At 33.4% G+C, this 25877-nt stretch overlaps 1 protein-coding gene across 1 annotated transcript; it reads left to right on the top strand.

Annotated features, from left to right (window-relative positions):
- Positions 1-413: 413 nt before the first annotated feature.
- Positions 414-25871, top strand: LOC134235649 (limbic system-associated membrane protein-like; the record flags this gene model as incomplete). The annotated part of the gene is made up of 5 exons (XM_062717790.1): positions 414-631; positions 11521-11624; positions 20533-20737; positions 22820-22969; positions 25774-25871. Coding segments are annotated over exons 1-5 (603 nt in total), but the record flags the coding sequence as incomplete, so codon positions are not given.
- Between the last annotated feature and the right edge of the window lie 6 nt (positions 25872-25877).

Below are 25877 nucleotides of genomic sequence, written 5' to 3'. Positions count from 1 at the left end.
AACCAAAATGAAACAGTATGATAACATTCTGTTTGGTGGCTGTGATTTCTTTGCAAACAACTTGTCCGAAGTGGAGGTCCATTGTTCCATGAGGGGCCTGTCGGCAAATGATACTGACGAATCCTCCATCATAAAGCCAATATAAATCCAATAATTACTTTAAATAACGTTATTATCACGATTTGACTGCATCCTGGGACAGTGTCTTTGAAGTTTCCCGAGATTGCCATAAGGAAAGTGAAAGTGCTCTTTGGCCGTCATCGATTGGAGATTAGCCGCTGAGGCTCCGCCTCCTGCACGAGGAAACTCACTGTAACATGATTGACAAACACCCTTACAAAATCTCAACATTCTCTAACTTATTTCTATTCATTGATTTGTTTGTACACTTTTACAAAGATACTTTTAGAAGCAGTTTAGAACATTTATGTACTCTTTTGATTTCCTTTCCGATTTGTGCCAAACTTTCTAAATATAGGATGTCCATCACCACAAGAATGCAGTAACAGGACAATCTAAATATAACTGAAGGATTATAAAAATGTTTTAACAGAGAGGATTTCAATTCTTCCTACAGAAGTGACGATGTTTTACTGGATATTTACTCTGCTAATTTACAAAATAGCATATGGTGAGTATTTAAATCCAATTCAAGCTTTCTAGCGATTGAACAGTAGCTATCTTATTATCAGGAGGTAAAACTAAAATCTTTATACACGACAGTGTAATAAAAATACTTTTTGCATACCTTTTTCAGTGAGCAAACATTAAATGTAAACTTCGACTATACTTCAAACAAACATAAATAATTTTAGATCGATAAAATATTTTCAGGAACAGTAATTTTGTAAAGTTGATTTTGTTTGTGCATTTAATACAGGCCTCGTAGATTACGTAATCAATGTCTAAATATAAGAATATAATAGCATCGTTAGCATACGTCAAAATGACTTCCAAACCAAATACATGCATCATATAAATAACCTCTTTAGTAAGAAAGACGTTTTTTGCGTCGGATTAAATCCGGACTTGCCGTATGTATCATTGTCAGAAGGTAATTGTCTCTAGGCCTCCGTCTCACAAAGATTACTGAAGATTGCTACGGCTGAAGAACAAAGACCAGATTGGGTCACAAATAATATTTCTAGACGTAAATCAATGGACAGCAATCGCCGTATACCTAACTGCAGAGGAAATTGGGGCCTGTATGTGCCTTTTTAGTCCGGTAAATTACAGTTCCTCCGACACGATTGTCTTTATCCTGCTGGAATTTAGGAAGAAATAACCCTCTGGGTTTGTAGAACTTCCAGCATTACTTGTACCTTTTCTGTTGTAATAAGCTTCGTTAGAACATTTTGCTGCTGTTTTACTATGACCCTGTTCGCGGAATCCCCTTTATAACAAATGTTAACAAACCAAGCTCTGCAGTAGCCAAATTGGTTCCTCTCGCTATATGATTAGTGTTGAAGAGCGAAAGTGTTATATGGTGGCTATTAACAATCCATAAATCTTATGCGACTTAATTTATTATTTATCGTAATAATCATCTACCGCTGACAGGAAATTGTTTAGTCCCATTTTAGTACTTAAGGAATTTGAGAATAATTATGTCCCTCATGTAATCGGCATACTGTTTGTCATCACTGAGTCTGTGCATATGTATTTAGAACACTAGACCGTCGAAAAATTAGGAAAATTCGTCATGTAGTTAGAAGTCAGAATTACAACACGAGCTTTGTGGAACATGGAGATATAAGTTTACAATTCTCTGACAGGAATGAATGTAAAATAGTTGTTTTATTTAACTGTCTTGTCGTTTAATCAGCCAGATCATCAAATGGACGTAATGGTCTATCGTCTGCTCAATAGATAAGTCCTTTTCAGAGCACGCTCATTCGAATGCTATAAATCTTCACGTGAAATCCTATGGCATATTCAAATTAAGTCAATAAAATAAAAAACAATCAAACTAAATTGATGATTATAAATGAATTTAGATCTTTGATAGGATTGATTTCTGCCATGAAATTCTTTTGCGACTGTATTCTGATTTGAAAACATCATTCTCTGATAAAATAAAAATCAAGATCCCTTAGATGTGATTATTTCCTGCATGGGGTCTTAACATGGTTAGCAAAACGATCAAAGAGAACATAAATATCTAGCTTAAGGGTCATGACTAAACATAATTGGAAGAGAAACTTTTTTCATACACATTGTGTTTCAAAATGCATCGCTGGTTTTTAGTCTGCAAACACTCATAGGAAATATGCATATCTTAGGTCTACGACAATACTGTTTCCAATATTGATCTTGTTTTTGGTATATGACAAGAGGTGATTTTATTTAACTGCAAAGTTAAAACTTGCGTCTCCAAAGAAGGATTAAAGCTTTCTTAATGACATTGTAGCTGGAAACATTTAACATTACCGAAGGCCATGGGACTTTTATAATAACCAATAAATCTTGGACGTAAGACAGTCCTTACCTACATCACTGACTGTAAAAAATCTTACAAAGCACAAAGAGCACTGTAAGTACCACGGGCACAGGAAATTATTGTAAATATTGAATATAAATATATTTAAACTGTTGAAATTAAGAATCCCCAAGGTTAAGGATACTTCAGTATAGAATGTTTCTGTTTGTGGATTCTAGTGGTTTTAACTGTCTGCAATGTAGCTTTTTACTCTGGTCGGCAGTAGGTCAAATTTTGCCCACATTTTTTGGTCATAAATATAATATATCTAAAGTTGAACTAAGAGATTGCAGTTTATCACTATTATTCATCACATCAGAGATTAGTCATGTCCACACCCTGTATTTCGTACGAATACACATCGACGATATTACTTCCAAACTATTTAATTGCAAAAAAAGACAACAAAAACTACAACAACAACAAACAAATCTACAATGCCGACAAACATAATCCTACAATGTATTCCTGTTCCTTTTTACACTACAACTAATGTAAATAACTTTTTATTCGCGAAAACTTAATTTTCACGTAATCACGCGAGACAGTGTGTTCGACAAAATTCCATTCTCGTACTTATTAGCATTTCTTAAGATAACATGGAGCACTAACCTTAAATTCGTGCATATTTTGTCTCACGAATATCTCGCGAAAATAAAGGGTCGCAAAATTTTAGAGATCTACAGTATAGTCCTGCTGGACACGTCCTTGCAGGAGACGATGTCATTAGTAATGAGATAGTTGGAGATAGCATTGAACAGTATTCAAGCTCGAAAGTCCACAAAACAAAACAAAATAGGAGCATAGCAAACACGGACTTCCAAAACACCGGAGGTTGGATCAGCTGCCACGGAGAAGCCAAAATGTAGGTAACCTTGAGGTTTCAATTGGCGTCGTTATTTCATAAATATTTTGAATTCTGTAGAAGATTACGCCAGGCGATGGATCAAATATGAAAAAGAGGACTGATCTTTGTCAGAATGGATAAAAATTATACGAGGGGTGTTAAAATCTCGGTTTAAGCGATTGAGGGACAATATTCCTCCGTAGTAAAAAATTTCAGAAGTGAAAAAGAATTAGAATACACGACCAGTTGTGATTTGGTTCCAGATGACAAAAGTTAACAACGTTGTCTTTGTTTGTAGGGCTCAAGATTGTTTTTAAAGAACTGGAAAATAATTCTGCCAGCTAGTGGTAAACCAATTTATACCCATAGCTCCATTTCTAAGGGGAACCTTCTTCAAATATTATGTTGGATTTAAATATACTTGATATTTCCAACAATCAAGAATAAATTTGAATTGTCATACCTATAATGGATTCATAAATTCATAGAAATCCTTGAAAACAAAGGTAGACTTTCAGTACATATTCTACCAAGTCTCTTTATTTATTCGTCACTAAAAGGAGAAACTTCAGGAGTAATATACAATATTCCGAGAGTTGCGTAAATCATAAATGTGGATAGTTAAAGACTCGAAAGAACTTTTGAAAAATGAAATTACAAAACTACCAAGATCAATCAAAACGTACAACTTTTCAACACTTTATACATACAACCATTTCCAACGATAAATCAAAGTCTTAGGTTTATGACATCAGACAGCAGTTGAAACTCATAAACACAATTACCTTGTCAAAGTTCATTTGTAATATCATTTTGTTTAAAATTCTGTTTGTCCACACAAGAACTCTGAAGCTGATATTAAAATGATGCCCAAGTTTTGGATTGACAATGTTTATGTAGTTTTTTTTTTGTAATCAGGTCTTGAAACAATAGATGTATGTCAGAAGAAGAATATGGTAATAACGAACAGTATTCAATCTCAAAGTCCATAAAAATATACAAAATAGGAGCAGAGCAAACTTTGACCTCCGAAACATCAGATGTGGGATCAGGTGCCATGGAGGAGTGATCATCCCCTGCTGACCAGTCACACTCGCCGTGTGCTCCTTGTCATGATCAGGATATAATGGAAAAATCCGTCGTCAATTCAGTGTATAAATAATGGACTAACAATTAGTATGAAAAACGTCAGCATTTGACTCAATGATAAATTGTATTTGCAGACAAGGGCATTGTATCGACCATAGAACTCACGAAATGATGACTTTAAACGAGACTGCTAATATTCTTGTTTCATCAACTTGCTTGTCAATAATTTACCTCTTTTTAGAAATTGTTCATATGTAGAGCATGCTCTTGCGTATCGAATCAACTGAGATATGTATACTCCGTATGCAGGTGATGAAGGTATATTGCTGCATAAGTAAGAGAAGTTGACTATAGAAAAGTTATAGTCATCACGTTTATCATTTAACTTTGTTGTTAGATTATCATTAACATCTTTTTCAAGTAAAATATCCAAGTATAAAACAGATATGTCAGATTCTGTGGTATCTTTTATTTCGTGCTCACCAGGATATATCGTATCGACGTAGGAATGGAAATTACCATTGTTAATTGACAATACGTCGTCGATATATCTAAATGTCGAGTTGAAGGCCAAAGCAAGTGTTTTCTTCTTTTCACGCAGAAGATTTTGCACAAATTCTGCTTCATATGAATATAAAAATAGGTCTGCTAGTAACGGAGCGCAATTGGTACCCACTGGAATTCCAATAGATTGTTGGAATACCTAGTCTCCAAAAACCACATAGATATTGTCAATCAGAAACTCAAGCATCTCTTTGGTGTCAACTTCAGAGTACTTGTGTATGCAATCAGAATGTGTTTTAACAAAATAATTTTGCAAATGACCAATGACCAGATAAGTAAATTTACGAGTTCCATTTTTATTGAAAAAGCAGCTGTCAATGATATTAAAAAGCCTGGACTTTAATTTATCGTGGGGAATGGTTTTGTATAAAGTTGAAAAGTCGTAAGTTTTTAAGCTGTCGATTTTGGTAAAATCTTGTGATTTCAAATTGTCCAAAAGTTCTTTGGAATTTTTTAGTATCCACATCTGATTCACACCACTTCTTAAATGTATTGTTGCACAGTACTCTTGAAGTTTTTACTACATTACTGGCAATATCTTAGTTAGGAGTAACGAAAGAAGCTTGTTTGAACATTTACTTGAACCCGCAATGTATCTATGTAATGATTTTTATGAAGTTTCGGAATCCAATATGCATATCCCCAGAATTTTCACTAGTACCGATTGTGCCCTATTTTATACAGAATTTTTTGTATTCATATGAAGCAAAGTTTATTCCAAGTATTTCGCACACTGAGTTGTCTATACGGATTTTTCCGTTTTCTTGATGATGTCAAGAAGCACACCGGTCGACGGGAATACTTACTCCTCCATGACACACGGTCCCATCTTTTATGTTTTTTTAGTGGTCCGTATCTGCTTTGCTTTCGATTTTAATCGTTTCGATGGACTTTTTGAGCTTGATTGTTGGTCGTTATCTCCAAGATTCGTAAAAAAACACTGAAAGAAAAACCTAGTGAATTTAACTAGTGTGTTTCGTAAAGCGTTGGTTGTGATTAGTAAACTTTCAGTTTACTGGTTAAGATAGTGAGTTGTGGAGCGGGGGTCGTATAGATACTTAGATACCTAGTGAAAGTTACTCATCAATTCTAAATTTACTAATCTTATCTAGTAAATATACCAATATCTGGTAAAACTACTATTAAGGTAGTGATTGTATGAACAGTGAATCTACTAGTTTTCATTGTGACATTAACTAGTTAATTTTTTTAAAGTGAACTTATTTCTGTAAATAAGGTAATGTCGCCCAAACTATAACGTTTTGTAGTTGAATCTGTGATTCTGTATTAGATGCTCTATGACAAGTCACATATATTTTTTTTGTCTTAGACATGCCTAGACACGTTTGATATTAAACACGTGGGGATTTTGTCTCCATATAGGTACTGCAGAAGTTTGTTTTGGATAATGCAAGATTTTGTCTATATTCCTAAAGTTTGAATGTGACTTTCATTTTTATTAAATAAAACATTAAATGTTCTAACGATGAACAAAACTGTCATGTGGAAAATTTTAATTAGGCCTACTAGCTGGAACAGCCCAGTTACGTAAAATTTCAATAAGGTAAAGGCCGCTTAAGCATTATAACACCACCATTTTGTCTCGTTTCGTTTGAATTGTTGAGTTATATTTCTACATGTATATAGGAATATTGATGCATATGGCAACATACAGAACCATATGGTTTAAGGTACATTTAGAACATTAACATACATTGAGGTGAATTGAGAGATATCATGGATATGGGACATTATAATTATTAAGCCTCTGTGATTATAATTATTTGGGATTTTATTCAATGTTTTGTAATCCTTGTCTGTGTAGATTTTTTTTTTTACAGTTCTACATTCAGAAATTATAAAAAAAATCTATAAAAAGAATCTTTAAAAGATTTTGAAAAAAAGGTAAAAAAGAAATCTGTTTCTTTTAGACAACAAAATTTTGAAATTCCATACCATTTCAAAGTCTGATGTTTAAGGTAATAAAGTTCTGTTAAGTGAACTATCAAAGAAGAATACAAGGTTATAACAGGTGTTCCATTTAGATCATAAAGAATACCTGTAGTTTTCCTGTGACAGATATCGATTTGGCATCTATTGAAAAGATCATCCGCTTAAAAGTCGCTGCGCCGATGGCAGAACGTGGGTCCTCTTCTTTCTTAATTACCGTGCTTTCTCTTCTCGCATGTTTAGAATACACTTTTCTTGGGAAGATAATTGCAACTTTCCAGTGAATTATTTTATTTGCACGGGTAATTAATGGAGTTAAGGATTGGTTTACGAGACTTGGACTCATGTTTATGAAGGGACGAAGTGGTAAAACAGATGTAAAACAGTATTAAAACCCGGTAAATTGTCTGGATATCGATAAAGCCTTTTGAAGACATTAAGATGAAGACAAAAATATCTGACAGACTTCTTGATATATGGAGAGAGAGAGAGAGAGAGAGAGAGAGAGAGAGAGAGAGAGAGAGAGAGAGAGAGAATGATTAATAATTTCCTCTTGACCCGGTATTGATTTCCATGTATAATTGGCAGATTTGATTTGACACTTGGTATGTGAAGCTTCTTCCTCTGGCGGAACTGAATGATCTAAATCTAAGATATCTGTAGACATTATAAGAAACTTAATAAGTGCCCGAGTCCAATATGTACATAGAAAATCGCACACTGGCCTGCTGAAATTACTGTGTTCAACAACGAAAAACGATTTCTCAAATGTTAATATATATACAGTAACTGGAGAAGAAAAATGTGAAGTGGGGTGCTTTTATCTCCAATTTGACTTGAGTGAATCATATTATTTCTTTAAGAAATGAAAGTCACAAAAGTATTTTATATACGGCAGTTTATTAGGAGTATATTATTTTTTCTGCGAAATAATTTCGCGAGCAACGCCACAATAAAAAAAAAAATTAAATTTCAATGCAATATTATAATTTTTTTAGGCTGTTAAATAAGGCACGAATGATTCTAAGGTGGGAACTGTTTCGACACATATCGCATGGTGTGAGGAAAACTGTAGTATAAGGACTGTTTCATGTATACATTTGAAGCTATTACCAACCTTAGTAAAATGCACATTTACTTGTTACAATGTCTGTTCACCACCAAAATTATAATCTTACATGAAGTAATTCTTTTACAATGTAATACATGTACTTGGAAAGAGAGCAACATGTATTCTAGTTAAAGGGTTTTTTTAAATTTCAGTAAATAAATGCCCTGCATTGCAGAAATACCAGTGCACATTAATGACGGAAATTAGAAGAAAAAAAATTTGATAATCTGTGAAAATTACATCATTTCCCAGAAAATAATGTCCCGCCTACAATTTCGTTAAGCATATAGTGTATCTCAGTGTGCTTTCAACTAATCAACTGAAAAACGATCAACTTTTAGCAGATTACTTGGCAATAAATATCATATTCGTTAGATTATCTAAAAGACATGATATCAAAGAGACCGATTATAATAAAATAATACAATCTGGCAGTTTATGGTCTGTTTCGGTATCCACAGATAGATTTTCGACATTTACAATATTAAGCAGTGAATTTCTTAAAGGTTATACTGAATGAAGACAAGTGTGCCTAAATCGCGATAGGACCAAAGATCATCGATTTTTTTCTCTCTTTTTCCACAATAAACACTTCCTCGGGCTAAGTAACAGGTAGAAATGTTGAATACTGAAAGAAATGAAAACAATTTTCTTGTTTAGAAATACGTACTTCCATTCAATGCGCTGGAAAAAAAAAATTGTAAAAAGCAAGAGTAAAAATCTATTATGAACCGGAATTGCTGATAAACGATTTCAGAAAATTAATTTAATAAATCTGAGTTTCTATCAAATTGAATGTGGAAACATGATATTTATTATTCTTCCGGGGGGTATCGACTTTCCCCATTTTGGTCTTATGGGACGCTATATTAACCATATCATAATTACATCTGCTGAAATTGGGCTGTTTCACATACTCATTGAAACAACAGACCAATGGGCAGATAGGTCCAAAACTACAAAGAGAAAAAAATACAGAAAAGCAATAGTTGTCTTGTATGAGAGCAAATCTGAAGCACTTGGGATCTCCATAGTCACGCCAACCACTACTAGTATTTACTTTTACAATATCATTTCCATTTACGATATATACTAGTATATAATTACCACATATAATTAAGGCTCTTACTTACTCCGAGTGGGGGGGGGGGGGGGTTGTCATGATTTTAACAAACTTGAATCTGTAATACATAATGATGCTTTCAAATAATAATGACTAATCTGGACATGGCTTTGATGTTTTTGAGAAGATTTTAAAAAATATTTCCCTATATATTCATATATAAAACTCCCTAATTTTGGCCCCACCCTTTCCGGGGGGACAGGAATGAAAGAAAATTAAGATTGTCAAAAAGCTTTCACATAAGATTCATTTTGAAGCCAAATCTTCTTAAAATGACCCACCCATTGACACTATTTTTGATATCCTCCTAGAAGGGTGCGTGGCTCTTCATTTGGAGTCTGAATCCATACCCACTACTTTATTTCTCGCCAAGTTAAGTGTTTACATTTCCCAACTTATTTGATGCTCAAGAGCATGCCCCAAAACGATCAGTTTTTCAACCGAGGGAGGCTACTGACTGATAAGTTGACGCTAAAGAGATTTTAACAACCTCCTTTAAATGCAGCATTTTAAAAAATTCTGTGGACTTTAGGATAATCAACAAATGAATATTATCATTGGGTCGTATATCGGCTGATTTTCTTTTCATTCCAATAGTTATGCCTTTGGTTTTATATACAACTGTACTGAAATTGAATATGAATGTTCCGCCTACCTGATCAAATACATGAGGCTCAGAGGATGCTTTCTCCTGTTAGGCGCCTGATCCCGCCTGCTGAATTTCTAGGGGTCCGTGTTTATGTCCAGCTGACATATTTGTATCATTAAAAGATTTTTAGCGATCGATTCCTATTCGATATCTTCACTCTTTAAGCTTTTGAATCCCCCTGTTAAATTCTAATTATTCTTAATTCTCTGCCAAACATATTCATGCATGTTTGCATCAATCGTACTTTTAAACGGATACTATGAAATACATAAGAACGTTTAAAATAGGCCAGACTATGAATTTAAAACAGGAACACTATAATACCTTTCCTCGAACAAAATACTAGAAAACAACAGTACTTTAAATGTTATAAACAATCTTGGACTCAAATAAATTTTCTGTCAATATTCCTAATCGATTTTAAGCAATTTTTCTCGTCAAGAATGGTCGAAAGCATTCCTTTTGTCTGCCAGAAAATTGTCAGCATCTTTAAGTTCCAAACTTTGATTTAATTTTCACCAAATACTTTCTTCTCGGACTCACAAGGGTGCTTGGTTTAATTACTCCTTTCTTTACTTATAAGGGGCGGTAATTGTGAAGAGACAGCTCCTCTGATTGCTTGTATTCACTTATCCCTCAGAGAATCGCTTGGCGATTGTAGGGAGATTAATTCAGCGAGTAACAAGATGATAAAATCTACGCTTCTGTTAATTGAAGGCAGTATTACGATGGAGAGCCATACGATGTTTTAGGAGAATCCAGAAAAAAAAACCCATGTTATTTTAACATGCAATCTCCTTCGCTTACATCGGGTACTATAATTATGTAACCATTCTTTGTTGTATACTGATGGAGAAATGAGGGTATTGTAAATAAACTTATCTCGACTGCATGACGGAAGAGTGATTTGTAACCTGTTGCGAGTATGGTTTCATTTAGAACTGTGTAAATAAAGAGTATGGAAGTCTATAATGCGTTAACATCCCATTGTAAATATTTGCCTTATTGATGATATGAGTTGTGTATATGATATCAATTTTTTTTACCAGTGAATGTTACATTACATATGCATAATATTATAATAAGTTTGGGGTCATTGAAAATCCCCTAAAGAACTACACTGTACGTAAGTATGAAAAAGGAAACTAATATAAAATTTTACATAATAAAAAAATAGTTTTCTTTTATTAATAACTGCAAGACCATGTTAATCTTATTAACATTAAAGCATCCATATGATGTGTAGATTCGGGGACCCTTTATAATTGGGGTGGGTTAATAATATGGTTTCAAATTTTTTTCAAGAAAATATAAAATTCTTTTAAAAATATTTTCTGAAAAACATTAGGAACCACGCGTTGAAGCCCATAGGCTCAGGCATTGCTGACAATTTTGGAAAAAAATGGTTTTAAATGCATTTTACTGGGTCAGTTTACCATCTCATAAGATACGTACTAGAATATGTGCTGGAGACTACAATACACACGTATTAAAATAATGTAGCATATTCTATAGCGTTGTATTGGCTCAAAGTCATTTGAATCTTTGCTTCATAGAATTGATTACACTTTTATATATATAGGGGTAAAACAAAACTTGAGGTTTACTGTTATAATATTTGATAATTTTTGTTCAATCATTAATGCATATTCTTTTTCGATTTTTTTCACATCTTGTTAATGATTTACTTACATATATATTTTATCAGTGTCCAAATCACTTGCAACAGACATCCACAGAAATATTACGATCACGGAGGGAGATCTGGCCATTCTACCATGTGAAGCACACGACGAGGGAAATAAATACCAAGTAAGTTCACTTTGGTCACTTACCTTTAGGCTAAAATTATTCATGGATGCTCGTATATACGGTCGGCGGGAGATGCTCACTCTTTTATGGCATCTGACCCCATCTCTGGTATTTTAGAGCTCTGTGTTTGTTTTTCTCTTATTTTTTTTGTTTGAATGGACAAATTAGCCAGAGTATTGTTCGTTCTTTAAGTACATACATGTAGATAAAACATCTAGAAACTTATGCATCCTCTTTCTTCAATCTTATCTAACAATTATCTTAAATGTAATTAATGGAAACGATTCTTAATTCTTTTTTTTATGATCCTAGAAAATTCGTTTGTAATTTTTTCCCCTTCATTTTATACTTAAGGCAATCAATGATGTAACCCAAAGTTAAAGTCTACGTATTGATTTATTACCTGACTTTAATACATAATCGTTCTTACAGAATGTATTTAAACATCCTTTTGAATACAAGATGATACCTCATGGCTAGAACAAAAAGAACATTCCTGAAAAAATGTGTCAAGTGTATTTCAAAATCCTCATTGACCTTTTAAACTCCATTAAATTTTCAAGAATCAAAGCAGAGAAAAATTATTAAATTACCTAGGAAGACTGGTCAATTTAAATAGTCATGTAGCGAAAGTTCACGGAAAACTTCCTGTGAATTCCTAATTGTTTAAATGAAGGGCTATGCTCTAGCTGTTCCAGGAATAAATAATAAAAAAGACAATAAGATAGGATTGAGTCATTGAGAAAAATCTTCTTCTCAAGAACCACTGGAGCAAAAAGTATAATCTTATATTGAAGCTTCTTTAGGAGCTGTGGATTCACAGGGGGCTAGGGTGGGGTCAAGACAGGGGATGGAAGTTAAACAGTGAAGTACTAGTATTTCAGAAAAGCTTTAAATATTTTCTCCACAAGAACCACTGGGTCAGAAAAAGGTGAAACTTCTGTGGAAGCAAAATTCTAAGATGATGCACGCGGTTCTAGATTTTCAGAACATAACTTCAGGCTGGACAGGGTCACAATAAGAGATCAGAGATTTCCACTGGAATACGAAAAAAAGTTTAAAATCTTCTTCTCAATAATTAGAAAATTGGTTAAAAAGGACACTTGTGTAAGTGCTTCCTGAAAAAGTATTCAAATCAGAATCACAGTGTATGAATAGGGCCACAATAAGAGATAATTGTTTTACATTGATATACATTTTCTTTTCAAGAACAGCAAAACAAATATTAGTCTTATTTGTTTAGAAACATTGAAGGGTTGTGTACATTTATATTATATCAAATCACGAGCAGGTGGTTAGGTGGGATTACAATTTGTGATCAAAGTTTTACATAGGAATGAATAGAAGGACTCCATTGACTTAGGTCAGTAGGTTGACCTCATTATTTTGAGCGTTTATATTCTGTTAATATTAAAAGTGTTAGATGTATTTTGGTATTTTGCTCTTCTGTGAATTTTCTAGTCTATTTTGGCAACACCTAAAAGCTGAAAAAAATATATCTGAAAGCATTTCTATGCATTAATAAAAATGTTTGTAAGTTTGTAGGAAAATGTATATACAATTCATTAATTTCTCACCCTTTGAAATATTTAATTAAATATTAACTTATACTTGATATTGATTTTTTCCCGCAGTGTATTACCAGTTTACTTGTTCTCTAATACCTACAAACGATTCATTTAAACCTTATCTCTTGACACTGAACTTTTTCGACATAGGACAAAAAATGATAAATAAATTTATTCATGGAATATTTAAAGATAACTAACAGTATTCGAGCTCAAAAGTCCATTAAACATTACAAAATAAGAACGGAGCAAAACATCAGAGATGGGATCGGATGCCATGGAGGAGTGAACATGCCCTCCGATTGACCACATCCGCAGTGTACTCCTTCTCATGTTCGGTAAAAAAAAACCCGAAAAAATTCATGGACAACTCAGCGGGTAATAATGGCCTAACAATAATGCAAATTCCTCATTAACCACAATCAAGTTTTAGATAGTATGTTGACGGTGCGACCGTTAGAGCGAGCGTAAACTCTTCTAATTGTTTTAATTTAAATCGGGCTCGTCAAATCACACGTGGCATTTGGTGCGTCTAGACTCTGACGTCACATGACGTCGTATGTATGTTACAAATACCAAGAAAAAACTGAACAGTGCTGAAAGTTAATGAAAAAAGTTACGTTTACTATTTATTTTCAATATGTATCCAATTAATCAAGGCGAGTAAACTTTTTATTCATTCTCGCGAGAACACAACTTTACTAAGTGATGCATTGTGGGTCAAAATTACTGCGGCAAAAAATTCTAAAGAATGAATGTGCAGTAGTCCGAATTTTCTCTTCGCCCAGGCGTTGTCGTTAGAGCTCGCAGTTACGAGCGTCGCTTCGCTCGCTGCGCTCGCTATTAAACTTAGCCTTTTCACTACTGCTGAAACTATGATATAGAAACCGTCAGAACATTGTTTTTGAAACCGAATCAAAGAAACTTGTTAAGGTTGGAAGTTTTTATCACCCGTTTCTTCGAACCCCTACTTTTTCGCCCTATCTCCTTTTCCCCTCTCTCTTTATCAAAGCTCTAAATCCTTATTAAGAGTAATTCGTTATGCTAGCTAAGCATAAATATATTCCATCACGGGTAATTCGTGATTCTATTACAGGTAATTCGGTGTGACAGGCCTCTTATGATGTGGAAAATACTTCTTTAATTTATATCCCAAATAGAAGGGTATAAAATGGAAATTAGCTTTGCTTCGCTATAAAATCGTCAAGCAGAAAAGGAGAAATCGTGGCTTTGAAAATCATTAGGCTTTAAAACATTTGTCATATCAAACTACACGTAAAAAACGTGTAAAGTGAAAATCGACTATAATCTAATGCGCAAAACAATGCATTCTTTTAACAATTAACCAGTTTAATAAAAGTAGTTGTATCACATTTTACAGTTAATTGCCTCGGCTGGTGAGCAGGTAAAGGAAAACTGTTAATAAAACTATTAAGAATTCACCAGAGGACAAGCATATTGCTCCGATAACCAACGCGTGTTAATGCAACAGGGATTGGGTAGCAGGAACATTTGTGACTTCATACAGAGGTGTTAAAAACGTCAAATATCCTTGTCAGATGGATTTCACATCAGATGGTCAAAAATCCAGACTTGTATATTTTACTCACCATCACAGGATAAGTCTATAGATCTCTTACATCAGTATAAAATGCACGAATTCCCCAGCTGGTAATAACTATTCCAAGTCATAAAATATAGACTATCATATAGAAAATAGCCGCTTTGTACATTTCCCCCCTAAATTTTCCTATATTAGAAAACAGATGTTTCTATTGACAAATCCAAAAGATTGACATGCAATATAAATGTTATAAATTAAGAATTTGGAATTTGAAAAAAAAAATCCAAAATTACTAAATTTCGCCCACACGTGACTTCCAAAATGCTTAAATGCAACCTATTTATGTAAACATTCAACCTATCTATGTTGTCATGCAACTTAATTTGATGACATGCAAAATAATTATTCACATATAGTACATACTACTTAGTGAAATATATGAAGATAACGACCAGTATTCAAGCTCAAAAATCCACAGAACAGTACAAAGTAGGAGCAGAGCAAACACAGACCTCGAAAACATCTGAGTTGAGATCAGGTGCCACGGAGGAGTGAGCATTCTCTGCTGACAGCACACACCCGCAATGTGCTCCTTGTTATGATTGGGACACAAAGGCAAAATCTGTCGTCAATTCAGTGTATAAATAATGGACTAACAATTAGTATAAAAAATGTCAGTCAGTATTTGACTCAATGATAAATTGTATTTGCTGACAAGGTCATTGCATCGATCGTAGAACTTAACGAAATGATGACTTTAAACGAGACTGCTGATATTCTTGTTTCAGCGACTAATTTGTCTATAATATACCTCTTTTTAGAAATTGTTCATACGTAGAGCATGCTCTTTTGCGTATCGAATCAATTGAGATATATAAACCCCGTACGCAGGTACTTAAAGGGCCTTTCACAATTGGCGCACGAGCAGAAGCGACAAAATATTCGTGCGACCGAAAAACTTTGATTTGGATCGTAAACTGTTGCTGAAATAATCGCATATGAAAAAGTATTCGTACGAAATTCGCACGATCTAAAGCGACCCTTGTGCATTAAATCTTAAGATGTATCTTGCGTCTATATGCGACTGTTGTACAATGAAAGCGAGTGTTGTAAAATAATGCCAAAGGATCACACGAGTGATCAGGTGATCGGACGATTGAACGTGCACCAATGCGATTGGACGTAAGGCGCTCGTGCAATCATGTCTTTCATGGTACGAATGATCGTGCGAGTGAGAAGGGGAATATATATATACCAACCGTTTCTGACCCTCGTCAGTCGAATGCAAGAAATGCTGGCCAAAAAGATGACAAAAGCTACAGGAAAAGCCAAGGTAAACTGTAGAAAGAAGGCCCAGGAGGAGAAGGATGCCCAGGACCTGCCGCAGCCCTGTTCATAATTCGCCTGAGCTTTTCGAGAGGGCAGAGCCACCAGACCAGCCAGTTGAGCCTTTAGAACCTGATGGGTACAGTGAGGATGAGGACAGGGTTTACATATACTAGTGACAAAGAATGGGAAATTGAAGCTGATAAATCATGCATAGTACATGTAAAACGTTGCAAGATTACACGAAACACGTTGAGCAACAGTCTCATGGTCGCACAACACACGAATATACAGCTGCGATTCATCTTACGACCTTTAAAAATCGTGCATCACTCTTGCGAGTACACAAAACGTTGTAAGACGCTCGTACGAATATTCGTGCGTTGATTTGCGATAAATGTGGATCGCATTTGGTCGCGTCTGAATATTGTGCATGTCGACTATTTTGAATAGACCTGATGCGACCACTAAAACGCACGCAACGAATGCGAAACTTCGTGCAACGTATGCGAGAGCTCGGCGATAGCTCATGCGATGCTAAAAGTTTCCGATCGCAAAGTGTTGTAAAGTGCTCGTGAGCCAATTGTGAAAGGGCCTTAAGGTATATTGCTGCATCAGTAAGGGATGTTGACGATTGAAAAGTTAAAGTCATCACGTTTATCATAAAGCTTGGTCATTAGATTACAATTAACATCAATTTCAAGTAAAATATCCAAACATGAAACAGATATGTCAAACTCTGTGGAATCATTTATCTCAAGCTCACCGGGATATGTCATATCAACATAAGAATGGAAATACCATTGTTAATTTACAATACGTGGTCGTATCTAAATGTCGAGTTAAAGGCAAGTCTTTTCTTCTTTTCACTAACTAGCTGCAGAACTGTAGCTCTCTGCTTGAGAAAATTCGGACAGATAAAGCAGAGCTACAGATCCAAGCCTTGTAAAAACCTTCGATTTACACCAACGATTTTTTTGTCGCTACTTTAGGTATTTATTTCATGTAGTTTAAGCTTTCTCTGGCTTTTAGAATGGTATCCCATATTAGTTCATATATTTAACTCTTACATTTGATACTTTGTTTACCTTTTAACGGTCCGAAACAGTCCTGTATATAGTTTGGTAATGTCCATTTAAAAGAGTTCCATTTCGACTTCCGTAACCACAAACAGGCATTTGTTAGCGTTGAGAGGTAAGTAAATGATCAGGAATTGAAGTTGAATGTATGATTAGTTATTAAATATCACTTAAAATTATTTTCAAAGCTGGTGAAAGTATAAAATACACGAAAAAATACCCATAGTGAGCAACAAAAAATCGTCGGCGTAAATCGAAGGTTTTTACAACGCTTAGATCTGTAGCTCTCTGCTTTATCTGTCCGAATTTTCTCAAGCCGAGAGGTACAGTTCTGCAGCTATTCACTAACAAGATTATGGACAAATTCTGCTTCATATGAATACAAAAATAGGTCTGTTTATAACGTGGCACAATTGGTACCCATGGAAATTCCATTAGATTGTTTGAAGACCTTGTCCCAAAAAACCAAATAGATATTGTCAATCTGAAACTCAGGCATTTTTTAGATGTCAACTTCAGAGTAGTTTTGTGTACAGTCATAATAATTTTAACAAAATAATTTTGCAAATGACCAATGACAAGGTAATTAAATTCATTGGAAAAGCATCTGTCAATGATATCAAAAAGCCTGCACTTAAATTTATCTTGGGGAATGGTTGTGTATAAAATTGAACAGTCGTAAGATTTTAAGCTGTTGATTTAGGTAAGATCTTGTGATTTCAAATTTTCACAATGTTCCTTAGATTTATTAAGCATCCAAATCTGATTTACACTCTTATCAAATATATTGTTGCACAGTACTCCTTAAGTTTCTCCTTCACTATACTGTAAACATCTTAGTGAGGAGTAAAGAAAGAGGCTTGGTTGAAAATTTACTGTAACCCACTATGTATTTTTGTTTGTAAGGAAGTTTCGGAATCCAACATAGACATGGTAATTCAGATTCATTTTGGTTGTCTGAGATATTAAATATATTCTAAACTGACATATAATTTTAAAGAATTTCTTCCTTAGAAGGGGAACTATGAATATAAGTTGGATTACACCTGTAGAATGAAATCAAAGTTCCTCTAAAATAAATTAATATAATGAGCCTTACAACGAAGACAATGCTGTTACCTGCTTTGTCAACAGGGACCAGTCCGTACTGATCATGTAATCTATCTAATTCTTTTTTCAATTCTGGACAGGATAGATGATTTCCATACAGATTGTATAATATGTATATGTTTTCATGAAAATTACTAATACAGCCGCTTCGGGCAACAAATTTTTAACCGATGATTCTAAAAAATCAATCTTGAAAACTTCGATTTTTATATAAAGTTTTATTTCTTTACATTGCAAAAGTTAATGTTCATGCAATTGTTAGTCTTTTATACTGTTGTTCCTCTAAGATATTTGTTTAGGGCTTATGTTGTTGTTTGGTTATTTCTGACACATCAATGAATTTGTTATCTTGGTTGAACTGCAAGTGAACATGAATAAGTTGCATGTTGACATAGATAAATAAGTTGGCTGTAAATATAAATAAGTTGCATGCAACATGTTGATGTCACATCTGGGCGATGATTGATAATTTTCCAAATTATAAAATCATTGCATTTATCCTGCTTCTCAACAATATTACATACTGTTGCTTGTTAACTGTTTATTCTGCATGTTGACATCACGGACAAACGTGATATGGGGATTTTGTATATATTGACTATCACACAGTAAATAATAAAAAAAAATCAACATGACACACAGACGAAAAAAAGTTTTGTAATCTAAGTACATTGTAAATATGAAAGCATAAATACTTAATTATGTGTGCTAGACTTGAGAAATGCATCTTTAATTACCCAAAAAGTTAGAAAAGAAATGTTTTGTAAACAGGCAGATAAAGAAAAAAAACATTGGAGGCATAAAAATTGACAGAACTCTACCAATTCAAATTTAATTTTGAAAAAATTGATAAATGACTTACTTAGTTTCATATAGTCTTTATCAAATGAGAAAGTAAGGAAAGAATTTCTTTTAACTGATTTGAGACAGACCTAACTCTCTGCCAGCACTGAGATCGAGAGAGTAAGTTTATTTATCAATGGAGGCCTCTGTGTCCGTTACCAATCCATCACATTGTATGTTAGCCATCAAGAGGAGGGCGAAAAAGATGGATATTGAGTGTTATTTGACACAGGCACGTCGCTTCTCCTCATCTGAGATTAAACCCAGGATCTCGATATAAAAGAAAAAAATATACAAAATACCGCGTGATTAACTGTTAAATAAATACCAACTACTACTTTTAACTGATTGAAATTATCGTAATTAACATCACGCAATGGCATAATAGCCAAATGAAGTGTGAATCATAAACCTTCGGTGAAAAAGGTGCGATACATCTTGATAAATCAATTTACTCACGACTTGTGTAACCAACATTTAAATATTTGAAAAGCAATTATTATATAAAGAACTAAAAATATCTGTCTTAAATTAGTTGTTATGAAAGCCACTTTTCAAAAATAATTTTTTGCACCTTTACCAAAATTTTAGTAAAGGATGGAGGAGAAATAATAAACATGCAGTCTGTTGCAATCAAAATTAATCATAAACAAGAGGAAACATCAAATTTAAGATGTACTTGAATCCTGATTATGATTATTTCACTTTTTAAAAATATTTTTCTATTTCGATTATTCTTAAGTTTTAATTTTGATTCATATTCTTCTAAAGTTTTAACATTAGGCATCAGAAACAAGTTAATGCAAAAGGACACTCTAGATTAAGGAAAATTTATTGCTTGAAGTTGTTCAAAGCAAGGTCTGAGTCCGATTCATGGTTAACTCACCATTTAAGGTGCCCTACTTTCGCTGATTTACAGAGCTGTGATTTTCACCCACCTCCCTTTACAACGGCTTGCGAAAGTGAATCCCAAACTGACGTTTACAAGAACATCCGAAGCATTCATAGATTTTAAAAAACGAAGAAACATATTAAGTGTTTTGTTTCTTGACCATAAATCACTTTTCTGACACTCCATCTTTTTCTCACGAAGACAATGGGTATTAAGTGTAAATATTCTGAGAAAACGGAGATGTTATTATCATAAAAGAGCTTTAACTAAATTTATATTTTACATCACTACAATGCCAGAATAGGACACATGTAGCTTATCTGTACATTTGTTTGTTATTACAATGTAGCTTTAAACGAAGTAAATTTTCAGTAACTTTCATCAAGTAAATGAAGGTGACCCGTGTCAGAAACTAGAATGTGTAAGAACTTTAAATCTTAATTGACATCAGCCTATACAAAAATTCATAAATTCTGTTGGCTAATATTATTTTTTAACCTATTTTTTACATTGGTATTTTCTTTAGGTAGTATGGATGCATCCAAAAAAGATATTGATAGGTAAAAATCAGAGGCGGTTTATGGATGACCCTAGAATTTCAATCGAACACACGTACATCGGGTACTGGAATCTTCATATCAGACAAATCAAATACGAGGACAGAGGGGAATATACGTGTACAGTAAACACTAGTCCTGTACGAATAACAAGGATAAATCTTATGGTATACGGTAAGTGCCAAAACTCTTAATTTATCAATAAATGTAAATTAAGTACAATGACATGATTTTGTAAATACGACATACCGGTACTTTAAAAGTGTACTTTTTATTAAAAATGGTGCAATAAATGAAAAACGTGTTTTAAAACGAAGAGCTGTTTAAAGAATTTCCTAGGTCTAATACTCTTATTAAAAATTTTACTTTGCAAAAGTTCTTTTTAATCTAATGTACACAAATATACATGTATTCATTATGTTAACAAATTGCGTGGAAATACATTGTTATGATATGAATTCGGAAAAATATTCAAAATGTTATGGCTACTAGATATAGAGGCAACATATGTAATACATACAATGAAATACATGGAGATAACGGACAATATTCAAGCTAAAGACTCTATAAATTGTTACAAAGTTGGAGCAAGGCAAACATGGACCTTCAAAAGAAAAACAAGAAAAACAGAGGTTGAATCAGGTGCCACGGAGGAGTGAGCGTCCCCTGCCGACCGGTCACACTCACCGTCTTGTCATGATCGGAAAATAACAGAGAAGTCCATTGAAAAATCAGTGTGTATATAATGGCCTAACAATTATGCATTAAAAACATCATTTTTTAGTCAGTATTTGACAAAACGATAAATTGTATTTTCTGACGTCATTGTGTCGAACATAGAACTCACCTCACGAAATAATGATTTTAAATGAATCACTGTTGATATTTATGTTGCAGCAACTTGTTTGTCATCAACTAATTGCTGCATAAGTGAGGGAAGTTGAGGATTGAAAAGTTAATCATCTCGTTTATCATAAAGCTTGGTTGTCAGATTACCATTAACATATTTTTCAAGTAAAATATCTAAATAAATAATAAGTAAAGCATTACACCGAAAGATATACTTAAATACTGAGCCCAGATCAATTCAAATCAGCTCTTACTTCTATACAACTGGGTTTTAAAGGTCTAAAATATCGTATTTAAACCAGTCCCCGTAGTGTCCCACTATAATATGGTATATATAAATTTCGTAGTTAAATTGCATAATGTAAAAAAATTCAGTTATTTGGTTGAAATTCTGTTCAATGCAAGAGGGTAATTTTCTGGTGATTTAGTTTTCATTTTCAAGATTCTCAATTAAAAAAAAATTGACATTTAACTAAATAGTGGAAAATGGTAATTAACAAAGGTATACATCTTTATTTTCATTGTAAATATCAAAATGTTACTTATTTCATGCCAACTTTTCAGCTTGTGGTTATTCTATATTTGTTTTGTTTTATTTTCCAATGTCCATGTACCAGAAGCTCGGCTTTCTCCGTAAACCAGGCTCAGAGTCAGAGTCAGAGAAAGCCGAGCGTCGAGATGAACTTTTAGATGGTATGGTTATGTCAGTAAAAAGCTAATGAAGAAATACAAAGCAACCAAATGGTCAAGAATAATACAGTCTGTTATGGCCAAGTCACTTTACCATTTAAAGTTGCTGCTAAAGATGGTACAGCTTTTTAAAAAAAAAAAGACTTTAACTGTAAATATATAGATATAGATGTCTTAGTCTAACTAATCTCCGTATTGTGCCATTATAATTTGGTTATACATATAGATAAAGATGTCGTAGCCAAACCAGTACCAGTAGATGCTTTTCATTTCAAGTTATCCTTTGTCGTGCTTTAATGTTATGTCATCCAAAATCTTGTTAATTTCAGTGTCTGTTAAACAGTCATAATTAATTATTAGCAAATATTTATCAATTAACATGCAGTTTCATCTTTTTGATGCAAAATATTTATACAGGTTACAGATTAAATAGAACTGTTACAGATTCTAGCCTGCAGTTAGGTTATAATAACTTCCTGCATGGCGGTTAATGTGATTTTGCAAGGTGTTTCAGGGGACACACAACGTTTAATTTACGAGTATATTTGAAATGTAAATGTAAAAGCCATTAATATCATGACTAATCAAAGGAGGATATATTATGGAGGGCAAATAACAGTATATACTTGATGAAGAAAAATGGAGAGCGAAAGAGCATGGCGGGGGAGAGAGTTGATCTAAAAGATTTTATTAATTCATATTTTTTTTTAATCACAGTTCCTGCCCGGATTTTAGAATACGCCTCAAGTAAAGACAGAAGCGTCAGGGAGGGACAGGACGTCACGTTATGGTGCAATGCAACAGGCATACCAGAACCTAATATCACGTGGTTCAGAATTCACCAAACTATTCCTCAATCTAGAATACGTAAGTTTATGAAGGAATATAAAATGATGTTTTTAGCATAGTTTTATACATTTTTGTGAAACAGTCTTCATCTTTATAACAAAGTATTACGAATTGTATAAATGAAGGGTTTAGCCTCCATCTATGGTGAAGCAATTAAAGGGAAGGCAATAAGAGACTGACCCTGTAGATATGCAACTTATGTTTAAGCTTCCGAAGAAAGTGTAGATTTTATACTATTTAAAACATGGTACTCTGGAGTAAGGTGGCGTCAGGCCTCTCAATAAGAAAGACATTTTTTTTTACTTACGAATAAATGTATATAAAATGTTTTGAAATTTGAAGAATTCCTTGACTACAGAAGATGATAAAGCTTTTTGTGAAAGCTTCCAGAGGGAAACATTGACCCAGGGAAAGGTCGGGCATAATGAAGGATAGAAGTTTAAAATTAAAAATTAAAGAAAAAATAATTTTTTAAAAATCTTTACCCTAAAAGAACTGAATATGCAAAGATAATACCTGTTTGAAGCCTCAAGATAAAAGGTAGATTCTATTGTTTTCAAATCATGGACGTCGGAGTTAGGAGGGGTCAACAATTAAACTGCAGCTTTCAGAAAAATCTTCTTAAGAACCTTGACCAGAAAAGTTGAATTTTGTGAAAGTTTCTTGAGGCAGTGTAGATATACAGCTATTTAACTCATGGTCCAGTAGGTAGATTTGGTAACAGTATTTTCACCATAGAAATGCCAGGGGTCCTGAGGCAACAGCTTATTTTGGACCTATGTCATATTTCATTAGATATTTGTGGTTTTGCTTCGGTCATTGAGAAGCACCAATAAAACGAAAGTTTTTTTTTTATAAACAGTTAGGTAATGTAAACAAGAAGGATTCAAATGGACGTGTTACAAGTTGTTTATCATAGAATTGCTTAATACATGTATGATTGGTTTAAGGAAAAGAAAAAACAATCAAGGTTTGTAATTTTTCCGAAAATCTTCACTCAGTCCATGAATTCTGAATGAAAAATTCAAGGGGTCTAACTGCAACGTTTAAAAATATATCTAACAACAACTCGTCAGCATAACCAACCGCTTGATCTTTTTCAGTCAACTTTTCTCATGTATTTTTTGAAATTCTGTGTTTCCTTACTATTAAAATACTGCAAAAGATTAGCCTATAAAATAATTTGTTGTTTTAATACAAGAAACTGTCATTTTTCAGTACAGACTAACAATTACTGTTGAATTAAAATATGAGTACCAAGTAGTGATTTTGTTCATTTATAGATATAAGCCTCTTTTACAAAAAATAATACAGCAGTGTAAACAAGAAGGATTCAAATGGACGTGTTACAAGTTGTTTATCATAGAATTGCTTAATACATGTATGATTGGTTTAAGGAAAAGAAAAAACAATCAAGGTTTGTAATTTTTCTAAAATCAGTCCATGAATTCTGAATGAAAAATTCATTTTGCAACGTTTAAAAATATATCTAACAACAACTCGTCAGCATAACCAACCGCTTGATCTTTTTCAGTCAACTTTTCTCATGTATTTTTTGAAATTCTGTGTTTCCTTACCATTAAAATACTGCAAAAGATTAGCCTATAAAATAATTTGTTGTTTTAATACAAGAAACTGTCATTTTTCAGTACAGACTAACAATTACTGTTGAATTAAAATATGAGTACCAAGTAGTGATTTTGTTCATTTATAGATATAAGCCTCTTTTACAAAATATAATACAGCAGTGCAAAGATGATTTGAAATAAATCACGAATTATTGTGTAGATGGTCCAGCAGTCATTGATTGTATGTAAAAATTGATTTACAGAACCAAATCTCTAAATTGATTGAAGATTGTCTTTCAAATGGCATTATGTGATTTATTATTTATAAATTGGTTAGAAGTAAAATGTTTTTCTATGACTTTATATTTAATAATACTCTCTATTGTGTGCATTTGATGAGGTTTCTCAGGTTACTAGTAAACATAAATGAGAGAGGATTTATAACACAATGATCATGGTTATATGAGGATTTAACAGGAAAAACAGGACGTTTGCTTTGCTTCTATCTTAATTTTCTGCAAATTAGAACGATTAAAAACATTAATATAGAAACTAAAGAATAAAAAAGGATTGGCTCAAAACTTGAGCAGAATAGAACTTTTTTCCAAACTATCATTCACTTCATACTGTATCTTGTTTCCCATTTTTAAAACGTTTTTAATTAACATAAGCACACAGAAATAGAAGCCTATCATACCAATTGGAAAATATAATATTTATGTAATATTCCTATATGACATGGTTTCTACAGATGGAACCAGTTTTTAATATTCTATTCTTACCTGAATATTTCTTAAAAGGCGTGGCTATCACGTTCACGTATGTTTTGATTCCATATCGGGCTAACCTATTGATGTTGCTAATCTGCATCTAGAGCAATTCCTTTTTTTCATAAATCAGTGATGATTACCATACTTTTCAATTAATAAATAAAGAACACAGACTTAATTTCTTTAGACCCAAAAAGTAGTAATTTTTCGCAAAGGTAATTTTTTGATTTCAAATTTTAAAATTTTAAGTCAATTCATATGTCTTTCAGATTAGACATACTGGAACTGACTTGATTCTTATTAACGATTTAAAAATTTTTTTTGAAAGCACACAATAAGTTTATTGTTCCAGATACCTGAAAATATTTTTCATTCATGAAAAGACAACTGTACGCTTTGGTTGTGCTTTTGGGCTTCTCGCTGACAAAACATTTTGTAACATGTAAGGAAAAGGAAGCTAATACATGTTAATTTCTTACAACAGGAGTGGGAGATGTTGGAGACACGTTGATCATTAAGAATATTTCACGCCATTGTGGCGGGGAGTACGAGTGTATGGCCGACAACGGGGTGAAGGCGGCAGTACAA

Source organism: Saccostrea cucullata, unplaced genomic scaffold (genome assembly GCF_032062105.1).
Source record: "Saccostrea cucullata isolate Sc308-1 unplaced genomic scaffold, CSIRO_AGI_Scuc_v1 ctg117, whole genome shotgun sequence".
In the NCBI taxonomy this organism is placed as follows: Eukaryota; Metazoa; Mollusca; class Bivalvia; order Ostreida; family Ostreidae; genus Saccostrea; species Saccostrea cuccullata.
This window is presented reverse-complemented; position numbering and strand designations above follow the sequence as displayed.